This window comes from Xylocopa sonorina, chromosome 3 (assembly GCF_050948175.1).
Source record: "Xylocopa sonorina isolate GNS202 chromosome 3, iyXylSono1_principal, whole genome shotgun sequence".
In the NCBI taxonomy this organism is placed as follows: Eukaryota; Metazoa; Arthropoda; class Insecta; order Hymenoptera; family Apidae; genus Xylocopa; species Xylocopa sonorina.
This window is the reverse complement of record NC_135195.1, coordinates 6528186-6547448: the sequence shown is the minus strand read 5'-3', so window position 1 is coordinate 6547448 and position 19263 is coordinate 6528186. Positions and strand designations below refer to the sequence as shown.

The window sequence follows — 19263 nt, the reverse complement described above, 5'->3', positions numbered from 1 at the left end:
ATGAAAATTTCACTGAGTCGAGGCATCTGCACTTGCTTGCTACGTTAACATGTATGTATAACGTGGTTAGTGTCGATTCGTGATATGTCAGCGTTAGTATAATTTGTAAATACATTGTCCCATATCTTCTCAAACGAATCTATAAGTAATAAAATAAAATTGACATATAATTTTAAAGAGTGAACGGTGTAAAATAATTTATTATAAAAATGATACATAGCCTTTTCATTATCAATTCATCAGGGTAAGCATTAAGCTACAAAAAGAAAAACATATGCAATATTTGACGTGCATTTGGTTAGAGATATTATGGCAATATATATGACATATGTGTATTGTAAACAGTTTTATAGATTATCGATAAAAATATATGCAAACGAATATCTTTTTCTGTTGTATAGAGATGTATTTATGGAAAAACATTGGAAAAGTGCAGTTGCACGGTCACTCTGCGACTACTTTTTTGATCAACAACGAAGAGTTTTGTCCCCGGAAGATACACCTCCTGTAATCTCCACGCCTCATCATTATCTCATTAGTATTTACCGTTGTAACATGTTCTTTGTTGCAGTATGTATGACAGAAGGTATTTATTGGAAATTAAGTGATCATTTATTTCAACCATAAGAGTTATCAGCAATAACATTTTTCTATTATAGTTCCACCATTATTTGTGATAGAATTTTTACACAGAGTAGTAGATACTTTTGAGGATTACTTCAGCGAATGTACAGAAACTATTATAAAAGAAAACTATGTGGTTGTCTATGAATTATTAGATGAAATGCTGGATAATGGTTTCCCATTAGCTACTGAATCTAATATTTTGAAGGAACTTATCAAACCACCAAATATTTTGAGAACTATTGCAAACACAGTTACAGGAAAATCTAAGTAAATATTGTAATTATATATACTTGGAGAGCAATTTACTTATTGTCTGTTTAATTGTGTCTATAAATTGCAGTGTTAGTGCAACATTACCAAGCGGACAATTATCTAATGTTCCTTGGAGAAGAACTGGTGTTAAGTATACAAACAATGAAGCATATTTTGATGTTGTGGAAGAAGTTGATGCCATCATTGATAGGACTGGTGCTACTGTATTTGCAGAAATTCAAGGCTATGTGCGGTTTTCTTTTAAATTACTAATATGGAATCATATACCATTGATAGCAATAATAATAATAATAATAAAGCAATATTATTATTTTAAATATATTATTTAATTTTTTGTGCAGATCGACTGTTGTATAAAGCTGAGTGGTATGCCAGATTTAACTCTGTCCTTTATGAATCCCAGATTATTTGATGATGTTAGTTTTCATCCTTGCGTTAGATTTAAAAGATGGGAGGTAAGAATAAATAAAGGTTCAAATTTGATATTGATTCTATTCTGGTATTGAACAGAGAAATATCTAAGATATTTAAGATATTACAAATGTAGCCTTACACAGCCTATAGATGTAACAATATCATTAATAAAATATTATCTTTTGTTTCAGTCAGAACGAATATTGTCTTTCATTCCACCAGATGGTAATTTTCGCCTCCTTTCTTATCATATAGGGTCGCAAAGTATCGTCGCGATTCCAATATATGTAAGACATAATATTAGTCTGAAGGAACCAGGAGGTGGCAGATTAGACATAACTGTGGGACCAAAACAAACTATTGGCAGAACTGTATATGTTATATGCTTCTTTCTTATCTTTATTTAACAGCTAACATATTATTAAAGTATTAAATACATATTTTTTAGGTAGAAAATGTCACATTAGAAATTCCTATGCCAAAAATAGTATTAAATTGTACATTAACTCCAAATCAAGGAAAATACTCTTTTGACCCTGTTAGCAAGATATTGTTATGGGATATTGGAAGGATAGATGTTTCCAAACTGCCAAATTTAAGAGGCTCGGTATGGTAGTATAGGATGTAGATTGTTATGTATATTAAGAGGAAGTACCCAAAGATATACCAATGCACAAATTCATTTATTTTCAGATTACTATTCAAAATTCTGCCAGTGTAATGGAATCTAATCCTGCAATTAATGTATGCATACATTATATATAATATTACCATATTATATACAAGTAAAGTTTCTATATAAAAACTATTTTATTTTAGGTTCATTTCACAATTAATCAATTGGCAGTTTCTGGCTTAAAAGTTAATCGACTAGACATGTATGGAGAAAAATATAAACCATTCAAAGGTGTTAAATACATTACCAAAGCTGGGAAATTTCAAATTAGGATGTGAATAGAAATAATATGAGACATTTTTCATATCAATAATAAGACTAAATGTGTCTTCTACTGCATAAGGAAAAATATAACATTAACATAAAAAATAATAAAATCTGGTAAAATGAATTGACTCTGCTTTTATTTATATTATATATAATGTTAGTTTTATATTCAAAAAGATGTAATACCTCTCGATAAACTCGATTTACTCGTATTTTTTATGTAAATAATTCTAAAGAAAGACATAAAAATGATTAAGAAAAAAGTATTCACTATCAAAAACAAAAATGAAACGGATGGAAGATATCAATTTCATCAGTAAAGTCTATTTTATAAAAATCTCATAAATAATAATATACATGTAATGTATAACATGTAAGTCTTTAGTTTACCCACATTATCTTATACTAGTTTCGAAAAGAGTAACATTAACAAGATAAATATTTATATTCTAGATTCATGGCATAATAATTTTTTGGCTTCAAAATCTTCCCATGTTGGATGTGTTGAATACGTAAATAAACGTTCCATATTAGTTGCATAAATAGTGTGATTACTAACAAGATTTTTATACATCTATTTGAAATAAAAGAAGCATTAAAAATATGAAATATTTAGTATTATTTAAGTATTCTTACCGAATGATCATTTTTTACCTTTAATGTATGTTGCAAATCTGTTGTACTAACAGGCTTTAATGACGGTGGAATAGTTTGTGGTGAACATGCATAAGCGAAAGCTGTGGCTTGTTCTGCTTCTTCAATATTTGGTTTTATCATAGGTATTTGACCATATGGATCTACTATTTCTGTAGCAGTGTGATCAGATGGTCTTAATATATGAGTAGAATTCCTCTTCCATGAACTAGGTACTGGTTCTCCAATATTATAAATGAATGAACCATCTCTAACAGTATATCCTTTCCTTCTTGTAAATATTGCTGTAAGTATATTTTTTAGAAAAATTTGTGTGGCAGCTATAACTATATGCGCAGTATTTTCTTCTGCCCCATCCATGTTATTTTCCCATGCCGCGAGCATTAATCTTGCCAGAACAAATGTTCTATCTGGGAGTACAAGTTCTTGTGCACTAGAACGATTTGCTCCAATGGGTTCGTCTCCAACAGGTGACGAGGTTTGACCCAATACTTCAACATACATATCTGCAGGCTAAATATAAAATATCTTATATACATGAGACATACAGATTAATCGCTTTAATTACGAAAAATTAATAAACTCATATGAATTTTATACCTCAAAATTTGATTTATCAGTTTTATACTTGCGTTTTAATCTTAATCTCCTCTCTTTCATAACTTTATCTCTGTCTATCTTTCGAGTGGCTGTTGCAGTAGCTAAACCTCTCACTTTATTAAATAAACATATAAGAAATTCATTATGAAGATGAACCTGATCCTCTGTCATAATATTTCTTGCTTCACAATCAAATTCTTCTTTTGTTGTCTAGGAAAAGAATTTATAAATACTAATAACATGTAAAATATAATTAAAACTATTAAATCCTTTATAATTGCATCAAGTACCTTCATTTGAAACCAACGTTTCATCTTTTCAAAATACCTGTTAACAAGAATAAAACTATTACATAATAATCCCTGATAATTATATTTTTTATATTAAATAAGAAAATAATACTGTCACGAAGAAAAAGATTATAACTGTTTAAAATGGTATAAACTTCTAAATAATAAGACATTCATAACGTAAGTTACACATAAGTAACCTAATTCTGTACCATACAATTCTTTTACTTATTTCGCAATTAAAAAATATATCTTACACTTTTGCGTTTTCCCCAAGAGATGCGACAAGACTTTTTCTGGCTAAATTTAATTCCTTTGATGTTGTCATTTTTTTATTCCGCGTTGAATCAAATAACCTGTAAAGTTTGTTTTTTTTGTGTATTACTTGAATAGTATTTGCTTAATTGATTATTAATTATACTAAAATATCTTGAGCTCAATTACTCTACCACTCTTATCGTATTTTCATACAACTTTATGCAAATTATACATAGATAATCATGTTACATTTCTCAACTGAATCGAATCACTCAATTACTCAAAATTCTGGTACTGACTGCCATGTTGAATATATTGTTTAATAATTTTGAATTTTTGTCAATGATAATCAACGAATGCGAAATAAAAATATGAATAAAGAGATTTTTAAAAGATATTTTTAATTGAGTACATAAATAAGTGTTTCTTGAATAGTAATTTTTGTTAATGTTTATATAGTATGAATTTTGTTTGCAATAATATAAGGTGGTGTGTCAATAATCTTAATTATTTTATAAAAAATGTGAGCTCAAAGATATTTTAGGCGTGTACACATAAAAATATATATATACATTATATTTCAGCAAAATTTAATTTCTATTGTTTCTGTTAAATAAGATATGAATCGCAACAACTACTAGTAGCATATTTCAATAGTTTTATTATAATTTATTGTATATTTTAGTAGTCTTATTGTAATTTATTGTATATTTCCCGCTTTAGAGGTAAGAGAGAGAAAGATATATAAAGGAGCTATAAGAAAGAGTGAGACAGATAATGGGGACCCTACTCTAGAACACCTGGCGCCATCTCTGTGAAAAGTGCTCAAACTGGTCGCACAGCATTATCGACAGTGAAGTGAACTTCGTAAGAACTACTAGCGCCATCTCTGTGGAAGGTAGTGAAACTAATTACCGACCCAGTTTCAGCGTTCCTCCAAGAGATGGCGCTAGTGCTGCAGTAGTTCACTTCACTGTCGATAATGCTGTGCGACCAGTTTGAGCACTTTTCACAGAGATGGCGCCAGAAGTTTTACAGTAGAGTCCCCATCATCTATTTCACTCTTTCTTATAGCTCTTTTATATAACTTTCTCTCTCACCTCTAAAGCGGGAGATACAATTTGTCCAACAATTTCTATTAGATAACAATTAAAGAATTCCTTTATATAATCAACAGTACTCTAAAATATTGTAATTAAGATGAGGGAGAAGGAGATGCAGAGAAGGAAACAGAAGCGGAAACGGAGTCATTAGGTTAACAGATGTGCAATATACATATAATATGGAGTTCATTTATCAGAAGAGTACAATATGAACGTAATAATCACATGATCAGCAGCTATTATGAACAAAAGTAAAAAAAATTTGTTTTTATATATTTGATATAAATTTTCTTCTGTTTAAAACGCTGTCAAAATATGTAATCATCGACCACCTCGAAGTCGTAGCACAAGGTGAAGAGTAGATTCTTTTTGAATATTATAGTCGGAAAGTGTACGTCCATCTTCTAACTGTTTACCAGCGAAGATTAGCCTTTGTTGATCGGGAGGAATACCCTCCTTATCTTGAATTTTAGTTTTAACATTTTCAATCGTATCGGATGCTTCGACTTCCAAAGTAATTGTCTTTCCTGTGAGGGTTTTCACGAAAATCTGCATGCCACCTCGAAGTCGGAGAACGAGATGCAGGGTCGATTCCTTCTGAATATTGTAGTCCGAAAGTGTACGTCCATCTTCCAGTTGTTTCCCAGCGAAAATTAATCGTTGTTGGTCTGGTGGAATGCCTTCCTTGTCCTGAATTTTTGCTTTCACATTTTCAATTGTATCTGATGCTTCTACTTCCAATGTAATTGTTTTTCCTGTGAGGGTTTTCACGAAAATCTGCATGCCACCTCGAAGTCGGAGAACCAGATGCAGGGTCGATTCCTTCTGAATATTGTAATCGGAAAGAGTACGTCCGTCTTCCAGCTGTTTACCAGCGAAGATTAATCGCTGTTGGTCCGGAGGAATGCCTTCCTTGTCCTGAATTTTTGCTTTCACATTTTCAATTGTATCTGATGCTTCGACTTCCAATGTAATTGTTTTTCCTGTGAGGGTTTTCACGAAAATCTGCATGCCACCTCGAAGTCGGAGAACCAGATGCAGGGTCGATTCCTTCTGAATATTGTAGTCAGAAAGTGTACGTCCATCTTCCAGCTGTTTACCAGCGAAGATTAATCGCTGTTGGTCCGGAGGAATGCCTTCCTTGTCCTGAATTTTTGCTTTCACATTTTCAATTGTATCTGATGCTTCGACTTCTAATGTAATAGTTTTACCAGTTAAAGTCTTCACAAAGATCTGCATGCCACCTCGAAGTCGGAGAACAAGATGGAGAGTTGATTCCTTTTGAATATTGTAGTCGGAAAGTGTACGTCCGTCTTCCAGCTGTTTACCAGCGAAGATTAATCGCTGTTGGTCTGGTGGAATGCCTTCCTTGTCCTGAATTTTTGCTTTAACATTTTCAATTGTATCAGATGCTTCAACTTCTAATGTAATAGTTTTACCAGTTAAAGTCTTCACAAAGATCTGCATGCCACCTCGAAGTCGGAGGACAAGATGGAGAGTTGATTCCTTTTGAATATTGTAATCGGAAAGAGTGCGTCCATCTTCAAGCTGTTTTCCGGCAAAAATCAACCTTTGCTGGTCTGGTGGAATGCCTTCCTTGTCTTGAATTTTTGCTTTAACATTTTCAATTGTATCAGATGCTTCAACTTCTAATGTAATTGTTTTTCCTGTGAGGGTTTTCACGAAAATTTGCATGCCACCTCGAAGTCGGAGAACAAGATGGAGAGTTGATTCCTTTTGAATATTGTAGTCAGAAAGTGTACGTCCATCTTCCAGCTGTTTACCAGCGAAGATTAATCGCTGTTGGTCTGGTGGAATGCCTTCCTTGTCCTGAATTTTTGCTTTAACATTTTCAATTGTATCTGATGCTTCGACTTCTAATGTAATAGTTTTACCAGTTAATGTCTTCACAAAGATCTGCATGCCACCTCGGAGTCGGAGAACAAGATGCAGGGTCGATTCCTTCTGAATATTGTAATCGGAAAGTGTACGTCCATCTTCCAGCTGTTTACCAGCGAAGATTAATCGTTGTTGGTCTGGTGGAATGCCTTCCTTGTCCTGAATTTTTGCTTTAACATTTTCAATTGTATCTGATGCTTCGACTTCTAATGTAATAGTTTTACCAGTTAATGTCTTCACAAAGATCTGCATGCCACCTCGAAGTCGGAGGACAAGATGGAGAGTTGATTCCTTTTGAATATTGTAATCAGAAAGTGTACGTCCATCTTCCAGCTGTTTACCAGCGAAGATTAATCGTTGTTGGTCTGGTGGAATGCCTTCCTTGTCCTGAATTTTTGCTTTAACATTTTCAATTGTATCTGATGCTTCGACTTCTAATGTAATAGTTTTACCAGTTAATGTCTTCACAAAGATCTGCATGCCACCTCGGAGTCGGAGAACAAGATGCAGGGTCGATTCCTTCTGAATATTGTAATCGGAAAGTGTACGTCCATCTTCAAGCTGCTTTCCGGCAAAAATCAGTCTTTGCTGGTCTGGTGGAATGCCTTCCTTGTCTTGAATTTTTGCTTTCACATTTTCAATCGTATCTGATGCTTCAACCTCGAGCGTTATGGTCTTTCCAGTTAATGTCTTCACAAAGATCTGCATGCCACCTCGGAGTCGGAGAACAAGATGCAGGGTCGATTCCTTCTGAATATTGTAATCGGAAAGTGTACGTCCATCTTCAAGCTGCTTTCCAGCAAAAATCAATCTCTGTTGATCCGGCGGAATTCCCTCTTTGTCCTGAATTTTTGCTTTCACATTTTCGATCGTATCTGATGCTTCAACCTCGAGGGTTATAGTTTTTCCTGTCAATGTCTTCACAAAGATCTGCATGGTTATCTGGTAAAAAAATTGTAAAATATGTTAGATGCATCGAGGAATTACATCACATTCGTCGGGTAAGAATATCGTTATATTTGCCGAGCGATAGATAGATATAGAAATAAAGAAATTCTTTTCGTCTAATATTTTCTTCTTATACTCTGCAAAATGTACAAAAACTTTTGATATGGAAGTACTAAACGATGCAGGATAAAATGGTGTCGCATTAACTGCAATCAATAACCGCCATTTTGTCCTCTGTTACTACGCAGCAAAAACGTAACGGATTAGCAAAGCAACTGTTATTTTCGTTTCAACAAAAATTACCTTATTGCTTTCGTATATTGAAATTCTGGATGTACTATTAAATAGATGTAGTTTTACAAATATAGAGCAGATGGGACGAAAGGTCCCATATCCAAGTACCTGTGGTTAACGCCCACAAGTCCACAAAATTAAACTTAATAACTAATTACAACAATCTTAGTAATTTCATCATCTAATTTTCTTCTTGTTAGTTTGTTACATAGAATAAATTTAATGGTCTGATACATAAAAGCTTGCAAATAAAGTTAAAATAAAAAAGTATGCGATTATTATCGAATAATATTTCGCATTTTGACGTTAGAAGCTTAAAAATAATGAAAAATAAATCGGTATAAAAGTATTGAAAAATGAAGCAAGATCCGACGAAAATGGACACTCTTCTCTTTGCATACTTACAGCTGAAATACACGCTGGGCACGGTACGTCTGTTACCGATCCGAGTGTGCTGTTCCTTTTATATCATGGATGGAGAGTCGTAGTGCTCATGCGCAAATAGATGAGGAAATTTCTTCGAAGACGTCTATTGGATTATATCTCCTTATAGTCATCAAGTCTCTGACGTCGCTACGTTTGATTGGTTTCTGGGACAAAGGGTGTACTGTGCACAATAAATTTTGTTAAACCAACATCGTATATAAAATCATTAATGATACGTTGCAAGTTTTTAAAATAATTATTTTTTGGACGAGTGAAAAGTTTATTTGCACGTCTTTTCTCGGACCGTCACATTTCGATGATTATACTGCCGTAGCTAGGGGACGCACGAAACATTATTAAACAAAAGAAAGTGATGACTCATTGTTTTTTGCACAATGACGATTTTCCAGTAACTTCTTTATGACTTGCATGTATGCTAAATATATATTTAGAAATTTCAGGAAAGCAAACGTTGGAATCTACGTCGATACATTAGGTTATGTTTAGAATACTCCCCAAACTTTCCCTAAATTCGTATTTATTCTTTCAATTACAATTACGAAATTATTATGCGAAAAGAATTCTCGACTTAGTTTGAAGTTGTCAATCATATTACGTTGTATTTAAATATTAAGTTGACGTAATAGTTTTGAAATTAATGAAATTTTTTAATTCGTTAAATACGAATATTTATTTGTCATAATTGATGCTCACTGAAATAATGAAATGCTTAACTCGCACAGTTAATAACAAAGTTATGTTATATATAATAAAAATATTATTATTAATCGATATTTAACGTTGCGCATATCTATATTATTGAAATTTCAACAGATGAAAGTCAGCGATTAGATAAACAACCGTAGAAATAGATTAAAACTTTGTTTATACGATTTTTCTTACATGAAATACATGATAATTTCGAAAACAAGCATTTACTTACGATAACTATTTACATTTTTAGTTTAATATTTTATTATTAACATCGAAGTAAATTTTAGTCAACTACACAATTATGTAATTTATCAACAATTACAACGAATAATTAATGAGCTAGAAAAAAAAGATGAGAAAACGAAAACTCGCAGACCTTCTGTATATAAATTCTAAGAACAATATAAATTTATTTACCTTTCTATTTTCGAGACAAGTTTATAGCAAACATTAAAGGGTTTTTGTCATGTTTGGATATTGTTCTTAAAAAATAAAATATAATTAGAATGGCACAGTGAACGTTCGATATAGTTTCTCTAAACCAAAGGATAAAGTAATTCCCACCTTATGTTCAGTACATTGTCTGTTAAATTCTTAATACTGAAAAAAAGTAATGTGTATTACATATACATAATCGAAACTGCTCGAAGCTCTACATACATATATATATTGCAGGCTTAAAATACAAAATGGAAAAGTTTGCGAATTAGTTTTATAAAATTCCTGCAAATATATAGTGCATTACGTTACATTAATATTTGGTTCAAATTATAATAAATTAAGGATACGCATATGCAGGATTCAAACATGTATAAGCATATTGTAATTAATACTGTAAAAAAGTGCCTTAATATACTTGACCTTACGTTGATTTAAAACACGTGCTAGCTCAGTCAGTGACAAAAATAACCGTTATGCGTCTACTGATTACAAAATTATAAAAGATCGAAATTACGAGATTATATTATTAAACATTATTGTTTGAAATAGACTAGTTGCACCAAACAGAATTAATGTTACACGAAATTAACTCTTATAAAAATTATTTTCTTAATTTAAATGTAAATTAATGTCCTTTGATTTTATATACTACCTGTTACATACCATGTTTATTAAGAAAATTAATACAATATCAGTCTCACTTCTGCTCGGTGCCATTCGAAAAGAAATTACTTTATTTGTATGTCAAGTGTTTTGTTCTTGTAAAAAATTATCTATTAACTATAATCATACAATCAGAGTGCTATTGTGTGTGTGGCCTTTTCGCTAAAGGGGATTCTTGTTGTTCATCTCATTGTTCAAGGCTCCTTACACATTACTATATAATATGCAAAGGATTATGGAAGTGAAGAAAACCTTACAGTTATTCTCGTGCATGTTCGATTTATTCAAAGAGGATTTGCATGTGTACAACAGAAGATCCATACACTGTGTCAGAAAGAAAGTTTTATTAAATATTGAACATTTTGAATTAATATTTGTCTTCCTGTGGCATTTTTAAACAAAACTACAGTAAAACATTAGGAATTCTTGACACGTGCACTTAACCCTCATTGGACAGCAAAGCGTCTATTTTAATAATTCTTTTGCGACTCTGCGTTCTTGGAATCTTCTGCATGTGGAATCAGTACACGCAAGGTGAACATACGATGTTGTTTCGTGCAGGGAAACATTCTGCACTTCTTTACGACTACACACACAACATACACACGAATTCTCAATACAAACTAACCTACTCTTAACTTCGAAATTATAAATGTTCAGTTGTTTTTCTTCTTTTTAACCACCCTTTCTATTAAATATCTTCACCATACATTGTGACTTTGCAATATAGCTAAATAAGTAATTCAAAACTAATTAACGCATTCATCATTTTCTTTGATAAAATCCTAATGTTGGAACTAATCGTACCAATTGCCTGTTTAGGTAAGATAGTAGAAGTACTTTAAAGAATTGTCGATAAAATGGCTGTATTAAATTTTTCCCTGATTTCCTTAACGATAACATCAATTGCAGTTTCGTAATAAAATTATATACTTCTTACTTTAAACAAATTTAGTATTTAAAAGTTAAGTTTACTCGTAACAATTGAAGCTATACATCATTTGTTTGTCATTAAAATATCGAACTTAGTACTAGTTAGTAATAAAAGATATATCTAGCAGTAATAGAAACACAACAGCTTGACGATATATCATTATATCAGGTCCTAGAACAAAGTCAAGGCAATATGATGTAATCCGACCTAATAACTTCTTTCGTGGTTAATGTTATGATTGCAAATTAAAACGATGCCATTGATTGTTCATATTGAAGAAGGCTCCTGCTCCAAATAATTATATTAATAAATCGTTAGTATTGCTATAATTTTGACCTTTCCAGTACAGAAAACGCCTCATTCGAACAAGCAATTGATACGAGAAAAATTTGTTTCTTATTACTATATAAGTTATGAGTAAATCAATAAAGCGGATATTTTGGTAGATCTACTTGGAGTCCGTCTCCATTTTGATCTCCTCTGCCTTCTTATCCTTTTTCGAAGCCTCACTATCTGTTCCTTCCCCGTTACTATTGTCACGTCTTCGTTTCCTAGCATATCTGCCCTTATACTTAGGTGGTGGAAGTTGTTCCATACCTAAAACCTTATGTATCTGACGAAATGCGACTAATCGTAAAGCATGTTGTGCTGAAGCAGTTATATCTTCTCTTTGTTGGGCTGTCATGTTGCCTATTGCATCGACCGGTTCCTTCTCGCATGGATCGGATAATCCTTACATAAATACATATTATTTATAATTGTCACGTTTCAATGCAAATTGTGTAAAATTTTATATATGAAACAAAAAAATCAGATTGCCAATCATCTACGCAATACTGCAAAGCATTTCATTTAAGATGCAAAGATCGAAATACTCGACTTTTGAATCTACAATGAATCTCACAGTACACTCAGTCTCGTCATCTGTATCATCATTTTACTTTTAAAAATGATTAATAAATGTGCGAAAATCTTGTTGTATGACAGAGAAAATAAGTTTCAAATATGAAATATACCTGGGCTCCCTGGAAGTAATATTCCTCCAGCAACACATTCAAGGAGTCTTCTTAAAGCTTCACCTGGACTGAGAGGACCTCCAGCAGTGCTAATAACTTTCTCCGTTAACAGTTCCAATGCCTACAAAAAGAAACAAAAAGAAAAAAAAAACAAAAAAAAAAAAACAAGACTTTTCTCCGTTTCTGTTTATCTACTTTGTTCTTAAAATATTGCTACATATTTTATATTATTTTGTTTTACTAATGATTATTTTTGTTAACTGAACTTCATCTGGTAAATTTTTAACTTGATCTCTTTCTTCTATTGGATCATTGAACTATTATTTCTTATTAATTTCTATAATAATGTATTATTTAATACTAACCCATGGGTTTAATGGTCCCCAAGTAGGTACGCGGTTACAAAGATCACGCATTATGCGAATGACCATTACGCAGCTCTGCAGCGAAGTTGCTCTAGCCTGTCGAACACGATCATTACTTTAGCATATACAATTAAATATATAGATTAAAATCACTGAATCTTCTGGAGATGCGACGTCCTAAACTACCTTTTAGTTTGCTTTGTGTGGGCTTTAGCTATCCTCCCAGCCTCGTGCCTATAGCTCCTAATTATTAGCCCATATCAAAATTATCGGGTGTTTATTAAACATTTCCTGAACAATTAACACCTAACATAACATTTAAAAAAAAGTACAACGTATCAGAAGAACTGTATATTTATCAAACTGCCGAATATAACTCTATTGAACTTATAATTGAAAAACACCCGATACACTTATGACACCACTGTGTGTTTGTGCTTGTCTGTCTTTTTAACATTTAAATGCTTATAACGCACATCGCGTAGGAAGTATTAAACAAAGTACATATTTATAGAGAACAATACACTAACTTTAAGTACTTCTAAGACAGACCTAGAACAGACTCAGTCTAGGCTACAATGCATTAAGATTAATCCAGAATAATGAACAAGCTTGATCATAAAAGCATCGTAAAGCAGATATATAGTGCATTACAAACAAAACAAACAAAACTACATCCTTTGAAGAAGTATACTTTCTTTACACGATTTTCTGCAAATAGTCTCCTATTATTCTGGATGTTGATGATTTGAAGTAAAGCAAATGTAAATGTTTATGACGTGCATCGATATTTGAAATGCTACAATTCACATTTACATAATGCTTAAACTTCTTGCCTAAAACTATCTGATTGCACGTTCGATGTTTTTTTTCTCGAAATTACACTGCACGCACATTTCAAGCTTTCTCCATTGTTTCATTATTTTCCTTTTTTCTTACTCTTTTCTTATTTTCTTTCTGTTCTTTCTTTTCTTCTTCTTTTTTTTTCATAAAACTATCAATGGTGAAATTATGGTGCCACTACCATCCATCCACTTATATAGTAATTAACAGACAAATTATAAAATGCAAATAATTTATCGCAGATATATGGTAATCTTTATAAATTTTAACATTAGTGGATAAAGTGGATTGGCAGACTTATAAAGCTAAAACATCAAACATGATCAAATAAACGTTTCAGACAAAATCATATCAACAAGAAGATATATAGATGGTAATAAAAATAAAATCGTCACAAGGCTGGAAGTTCTAAGACTGCTCTTTTTTGCGGATAGAGAGAGAGGACAACTTGCACGCGTTTCGCGTAATATATGTACATACATATATACATATATATATATGTCAGGAAAAAATAACAGAAAACAAGTCGTTATAGTGCCAAAACAAAATGGCACCGACAAATTTGAGATCTTGAACTGAGAGTTGATTGATTCAAACCTGAAACCACTTGGCATGCCTGAGTGCAGCTAAAGCCTCCAAACACTTAGCCTTGGGAAGTACATCTGGTGGATCTGGTTTCGTCACAGCGGGCGCCGCGGGCGTTGTTTGCGGTTGAGCAGCTCCCTGTTGCTGCTGTCCAGCATTATCTGAGATTCCAACAAAGAAAGCACAACACGCTTAGACAACACTTAGAGTGTTTGATCATGCCCAATTTGGGTTTTTTCCCTCTATGTATATGTATATAATTATTCTTTAATTCAAATACATTAAAACTTGTGAGCATGGCCTAAAGCGTTCTCATTGAAACAAAAATAAACCTAATCGAATGTAGTATACGACAATGATACGCCACTCCTCTCTTCGTAAACGTCCTTTCGTCTCGCATGACAAAATTCTTAAAAGAACGACCGACGTTTCTTGCTTGTATTGACAGCGTTACTCATAAAAAGAATGCCGAAGTAACACTGTCAAGAGAATCGTCGGTTAAGAATGAGGAGTCGACTGTCCATTGCACATTATGTGTACAACATTCGATGGTAGAGGGTTCCTTTTTTAATTATTAATGCATGATCAAAAAGTCCATAGTTTTAAGATTGCCTCAGCGTTGTTTCCTCATACCGAAAGCGTGTCCACGTTCATACTTGTATATTATTTTTCTTTAATGGAGACTCCAGCTTAACTATTTATCGACAAAACTTATAAAGTGTACTACTACGAATTAACTTAAAACGAAATGTAGAGACGTCTAATCGTATCAAGTTTACGCTCTCTCTTTTCCGTTAAAAAATGGCTGTTCATATGTTTTTCTGTGTACGCTCTTACATTCTTTTTTCTTAATTAGTGCTTTCCAAAAACGTAATACTCAGTCGTGGACACACTAAAATGCAGCTGTATCGAAAAGAAAGAAGGAATTTTGTATGTTAGAGCGTATATATACACTGGCAACCGTTGAAGTCCTTGGCTGCCCCTGCATCATCCTGGTGCTTTAAAAAAATTTACAAAGAAGCGTTTTGGGCCATGAAAAGAACAAACAAAATTCCAGAAACCACACATGTTCTCGAGAAAAATGGCATGAAAATAAAAGGTGTTTTACTATGAAAATCTCTAAAATTATCAAGTTATCCTTTTCTTGGCCACCATGAAAATATAAAACGATCAAATTACCTGCAGTTGCTGCTGGTTTAGGCGTTTCTCGCATTAAAGGACTGGTAAGCGTTACGCTAACAGTCACACTGCCCCCCGAAACCGTTAATGCGGCTGATTCTGGGTGCTTTCCAACATTGTATGTATCTTCAGGAGCAACGATCTTCAGCTGTGCCGGGAGAATTTCAGCAACTTTATTTAATAATGATCTACAAAAAACGATATGTATGAATTTAAAATATGATTTAATAGGTAAGATTTTTTCAACTAACCGTGTTGGTTTTTCCGCACATAAGACCACAAGACACACATGGTTATCGCCTGACAATAAAAGTCCTTTCGCCAAATTACCGACGCGCATTACACCTCTCAATATCCTAGAATCTTCTTTCTCCTTTTGGAATGAGAACAAATTACCGTCACTACCATCTTCTTTCTGTGGCGTTGTAGCTTTCTTTTTGTCAGCATCTTCTTTCATTTTCGCGGCATCTGCATTCTGTTGTTGTGGTTGTTGTGGTGGTGGTGGCTGCTGCTGTTGTTGTGGTTGTTGCTGTTGCTGCTGCGGCTGCGGCTGCGGCTGCGTGGTTGTAGTTGGAGTCGTTGGTGTAGCATTAGTAGTAGTTGTTGTAGTAGTAGTAGGTGTTGTTTTTTTGCCTGTAGTAATAAAAATATTTCGAAAATATAATTTTGAAATTATATGCTGAATTATGTTAAAGAACACCAGAGTATTGGGAGTAGGGAAGGTATTGGAAACTGATTCTTCTTCAATCTTTCAAAAGCTCAAAACAGTTTAAAGGACCTATACTCTCCGATATTCTTTACTGTAATAAAAAATAATAATTACCAGCTTCGGCTAATGTATCAGACACAAATTTCAATGCCTTTTCAGTATGTGAAACTATCTTCTGAACTGCCAGCAGTTCTTGCTCCTTAGGATATATGGTAGTATGATGCGCTAATACATGCTTGTCATCAGATGAATCTGGCCTCCTTTGAGGTCCGGGGAACATCATCATTGGAGGTGGTCCTGGGAAAGGACGTGGCATTGGTGGAGCTCCAGGTCCACGTCCGTAACGCCGATACCATTCATAATATTCACATTCCTCTTCATAGCGTCGTCTTTCTTCCCAATACATCATTTCTTCATCCATCATCGGACCCATTGGTCCCAATTGATTAATTTCTTCCCTACGACGTAGATATTCGTCCCGCATTTGTTGCCTACGTAACTTTTCTTCCAACAATTTCCTTTGCTTCAAGCTTGGTTTCATATCAACAACCAAGTCAGGATTAACTTTCTTTTTATAAGCAAATCTGTGCCGTCTTCCTTTCATATGCATGTCTTTGGCATTAGGATCATTAAATCTACATTCGCAAAGCTTACAATTAAAGCTTATAATTTTTCCATCTTCTGATTTGTTCTCCTCTATATATTCTTGACCAACTGGTTGAATGTCTTTCTCGTCGACAGATGTTTCCTCTACAGTTTCCTCTGTTGTAGTTTCTTCTGGTTTTAGTTCTGCAGTTTGATTTTGGTTTACAGTTCCCAAATTTCCAGCTGCAACATTATTATACACAGTGCTATTAATTACAAGTCCCCAAAATTATCTCGATAATTCACTTTAGACTTTGATATCTGCAAAACAAGATTACTCACAAGCGACAAAATTAATCTTAGGAGTGGCCGTTACTGTAGGCTTCTTAGTACCCGTAGTTTTAGCTGCTGCTGCCGGTTTCGGATTCAAAACAGTCGGATCCGCACTTGGTATTGGCTTTCCAAGTTTTGTGTGCAGCTTGACGACTTTCTGATGCTTGGCACCCCTTATATGAGCGGCGTAAGCATCGTTTCCGGTACAAGTAACATCGCAAAGTTCACAACGTAGGCTGTTGCCTGCTCCACGCGCTGGCGGTTGTTGCGGTACCTTCAGAGAGGCTTCCTTCTTCTTGTGTTTCTGTCCTTCCAGATGCTCACGGTACGTTTGTGGTCCAGCACAGCTGATCTTACAGACATCGCAATAGTGTAGTTGTTGAGGCTTAGGAGGCTGCTTGGGTCGCATTGCCTTCATTCCTCCACCTCCAGTGCCGAATCCCTTCCGCCCGTAGCCCTGCCAACCTCCAGTCTTCTGGTTAGTTGAATTGCTGTTTGCACTCTGTTGGGCTACATACATAGTCGCAGCGCTATATAGCGCTGCGTCGTAGCCGGAATACGTTGTACTCGCCGTTTCTAAGGGAAATGAAATTGAAACCTCAAACTCTGGAGGAGTCAATCCTTTGTATTCATGGAACCATTCTCTACTAACTTGTACCCGTCAAAATAAATACATTCTTTTTGTTTTCGACGAAATATTTACATTTTATAGTATTCAACCTTTTTTGTTTACTTCTACCGTTATATCAATTTTCTGACTTTAGAAAGAATTCAATTCTGCTAAGCATTTTAAACCATGTAACAGATTAAAACATTAGCAGAATTCCATATTATCAAATGTATATAAGTATATACATACATATATTTATATATGTATATATAAATTTGAATAGCCAGAGGATCAATTTCATGTTATTAGTGCCTACATCACGGTTAGCAGGACATTTACACAGGATTTTTAATTTCAGGCGAAAAATATTAACATATAAACATGATCCAATGAAAACTTACTATTTGTTGCTGTCGATGGTGTAGCAGCGGGTGTAGCAGGTGCCGTATATCCAGAAGAATATGTAGCGCTTTGGGTAGGATTAGATTGTTGATAAGCCGTACTCGATGCTTGGTACGTTTTAGCTTGCCCTGTGGTAGTAGCTTGTCTCGCTGTGCCCGTATAAGCACTGGTAGTACTGTACGCAGGTTTCGCAGCTTGATAATGTGTTTCGGTAGTGGTATAAGTCGCCGCAGCTGCTGCAGGTTGTTGGTAATAAGTCTTTGTGGCGTCGTATGTAGCTGCAGGTGCAGCACGCCCGTAACCGTAATCGTACGTCTGTGCCACAGTACCAGGGTTAGCAGCTGTAAAGAAGAATGCGCACAGTTAGGAAAGTATCAAGAGAACTGGCTTGCAAGCGGCAGAAGATGGAAGATTAACGGTAAATGAAAGTTGAATATAGAAGGAACTCACCAGCGTACGTGGTACCGGTAGCGGCTGCAGCAGCGGCCGCTTGATAGGTCTCGTAACCTGTAGCCGCAGCGGCAGCGGGTCGTTGAGTGTACGTGGCGGTTGCCGCTGGAGTTACTGCGTATCCCGCTTGACCAGTCTGATAAGCGGCTGCGCTAGTCGCTCTGTTCGAAAGAATAATGGATTTTCTCATGCACGGTAAATAGAATGAAAATTGAAAACGGGCAAAACGAAAAAGACCTCTATCGGATCCGTGCCCGGGAGAGACGCTCGATGGACGCTCTACTCTCAGCAAGAAATGGCGGCCAAGCCGGCTGGGCTCTCGCGTGCACCGATTTTAACGAACAGTTATTACTCCCGCCAACGTAGTTACCGTCGCGATTTTTCGATAAACTTAACACTAGCTACTTAATAATTATGGTATGCAATCGATTTCGTACCCATATTGCGTTCCGCCGTGAGTAAACCCAAAATAATTGTTCTGAGCCATCCTTCCTCGCAGAGAATCCCGGAAAGAAGGACAATGGAGGAAGTTGTAGGGCGTGCCACGAACTCGATAGAATGGCGGCGCTGCCGCGGCTCCTATTGGTTATTCTGTTGGAGCCAGCGGCAACAATTGCAAGAGTGCCGCGCCCTCAGTGGCCGCTTCCACGAGAACCTTGCGTCGTCCTCCGACAAACTACCTCCGCGCAAATCAACGCGCTACCG

The 19263-nt window shown here is 34.7% G+C and overlaps 4 protein-coding genes across 6 annotated transcripts; 1 reads left to right on the top strand and 3 right to left on the bottom strand.

Annotated features, from left to right (window-relative positions):
* Positions 1 to 43: 43 nt before the first annotated feature.
* Positions 44 to 2381, top strand: Carmine (AP-3 complex subunit carmine). The gene is made up of 9 exons (XM_076893192.1): positions 44 to 244; positions 402 to 586; positions 660 to 894; positions 968 to 1127; positions 1242 to 1355; positions 1506 to 1685; positions 1763 to 1921; positions 2008 to 2058; positions 2134 to 2381. The coding sequence occupies exons 1-9, from the start codon at positions 210 to 212 to the stop codon at positions 2266 to 2268; spliced, it is 1254 nt and encodes a 417-aa protein (XP_076749307.1). The 5' UTR covers positions 44 to 209; the 3' UTR covers positions 2269 to 2381.
* A 199-nt stretch (positions 2382 to 2580) lies between these two features.
* On the bottom strand, positions 2581 to 4360 carry LOC143433548 (transcriptional adapter 1). 2 transcript variants are annotated; one of them, XM_076910902.1, is made up of 6 exons: positions 4251 to 4360; positions 4059 to 4157; positions 3802 to 3838; positions 3512 to 3721; positions 2912 to 3424; positions 2581 to 2831 (listed from the first exon to the last, which is right to left on the bottom strand). In XM_076910902.1, exons 2-6 carry the CDS (start codon positions 4127 to 4129, stop codon positions 2700 to 2702), a joined length of 963 nt encoding a protein of 320 aa, XP_076767017.1. In that variant the 5' UTR covers positions 4130 to 4157; positions 4251 to 4360; the 3' UTR covers positions 2581 to 2699. The 2 variants fall into 2 exon arrangements, with proteins under 2 accessions (XP_076767017.1, XP_076767016.1); XM_076910901.1 differs by having other exon boundaries at positions 4059 to 4358.
* A 974-nt stretch (positions 4361 to 5334) lies between these two features.
* On the bottom strand, positions 5335 to 8027 carry Ubi-p63e (Polyubiquitin-63E). Its single transcript, XM_076892905.1, has one exon. It carries the CDS (start codon positions 7995 to 7997, stop codon positions 5484 to 5486), a length of 2514 nt encoding a protein of 837 aa, XP_076749020.1. The 5' UTR covers positions 7998 to 8027; the 3' UTR covers positions 5335 to 5483.
* Positions 8028 to 10869: 2842 nt separating this feature from the next.
* Positions 10870 to 19131, bottom strand: Zn72d (Zinc-finger protein 72D). Of its 2 annotated transcripts, none has more exons than XM_076892900.1 (11): positions 18996 to 19131; positions 18559 to 18719; positions 18108 to 18449; positions 17106 to 17672; positions 16293 to 17006; positions 15721 to 16102; positions 15470 to 15657; positions 14303 to 14451; positions 12863 to 12958; positions 12498 to 12618; positions 10870 to 12213 (listed from the first exon to the last, which is right to left on the bottom strand). In XM_076892900.1, exons 1-11 carry the CDS (start codon positions 19043 to 19045, stop codon positions 11930 to 11932), a joined length of 3054 nt encoding a protein of 1017 aa, XP_076749015.1. In that variant the 5' UTR covers positions 19046 to 19131; the 3' UTR covers positions 10870 to 11929. The 2 variants fall into 2 exon arrangements, with proteins under 2 accessions (XP_076749015.1, XP_076749016.1); XM_076892901.1 differs by having other exon boundaries at positions 17106 to 17561.
* Between the last annotated feature and the right edge of the window lie 132 nt (positions 19132 to 19263).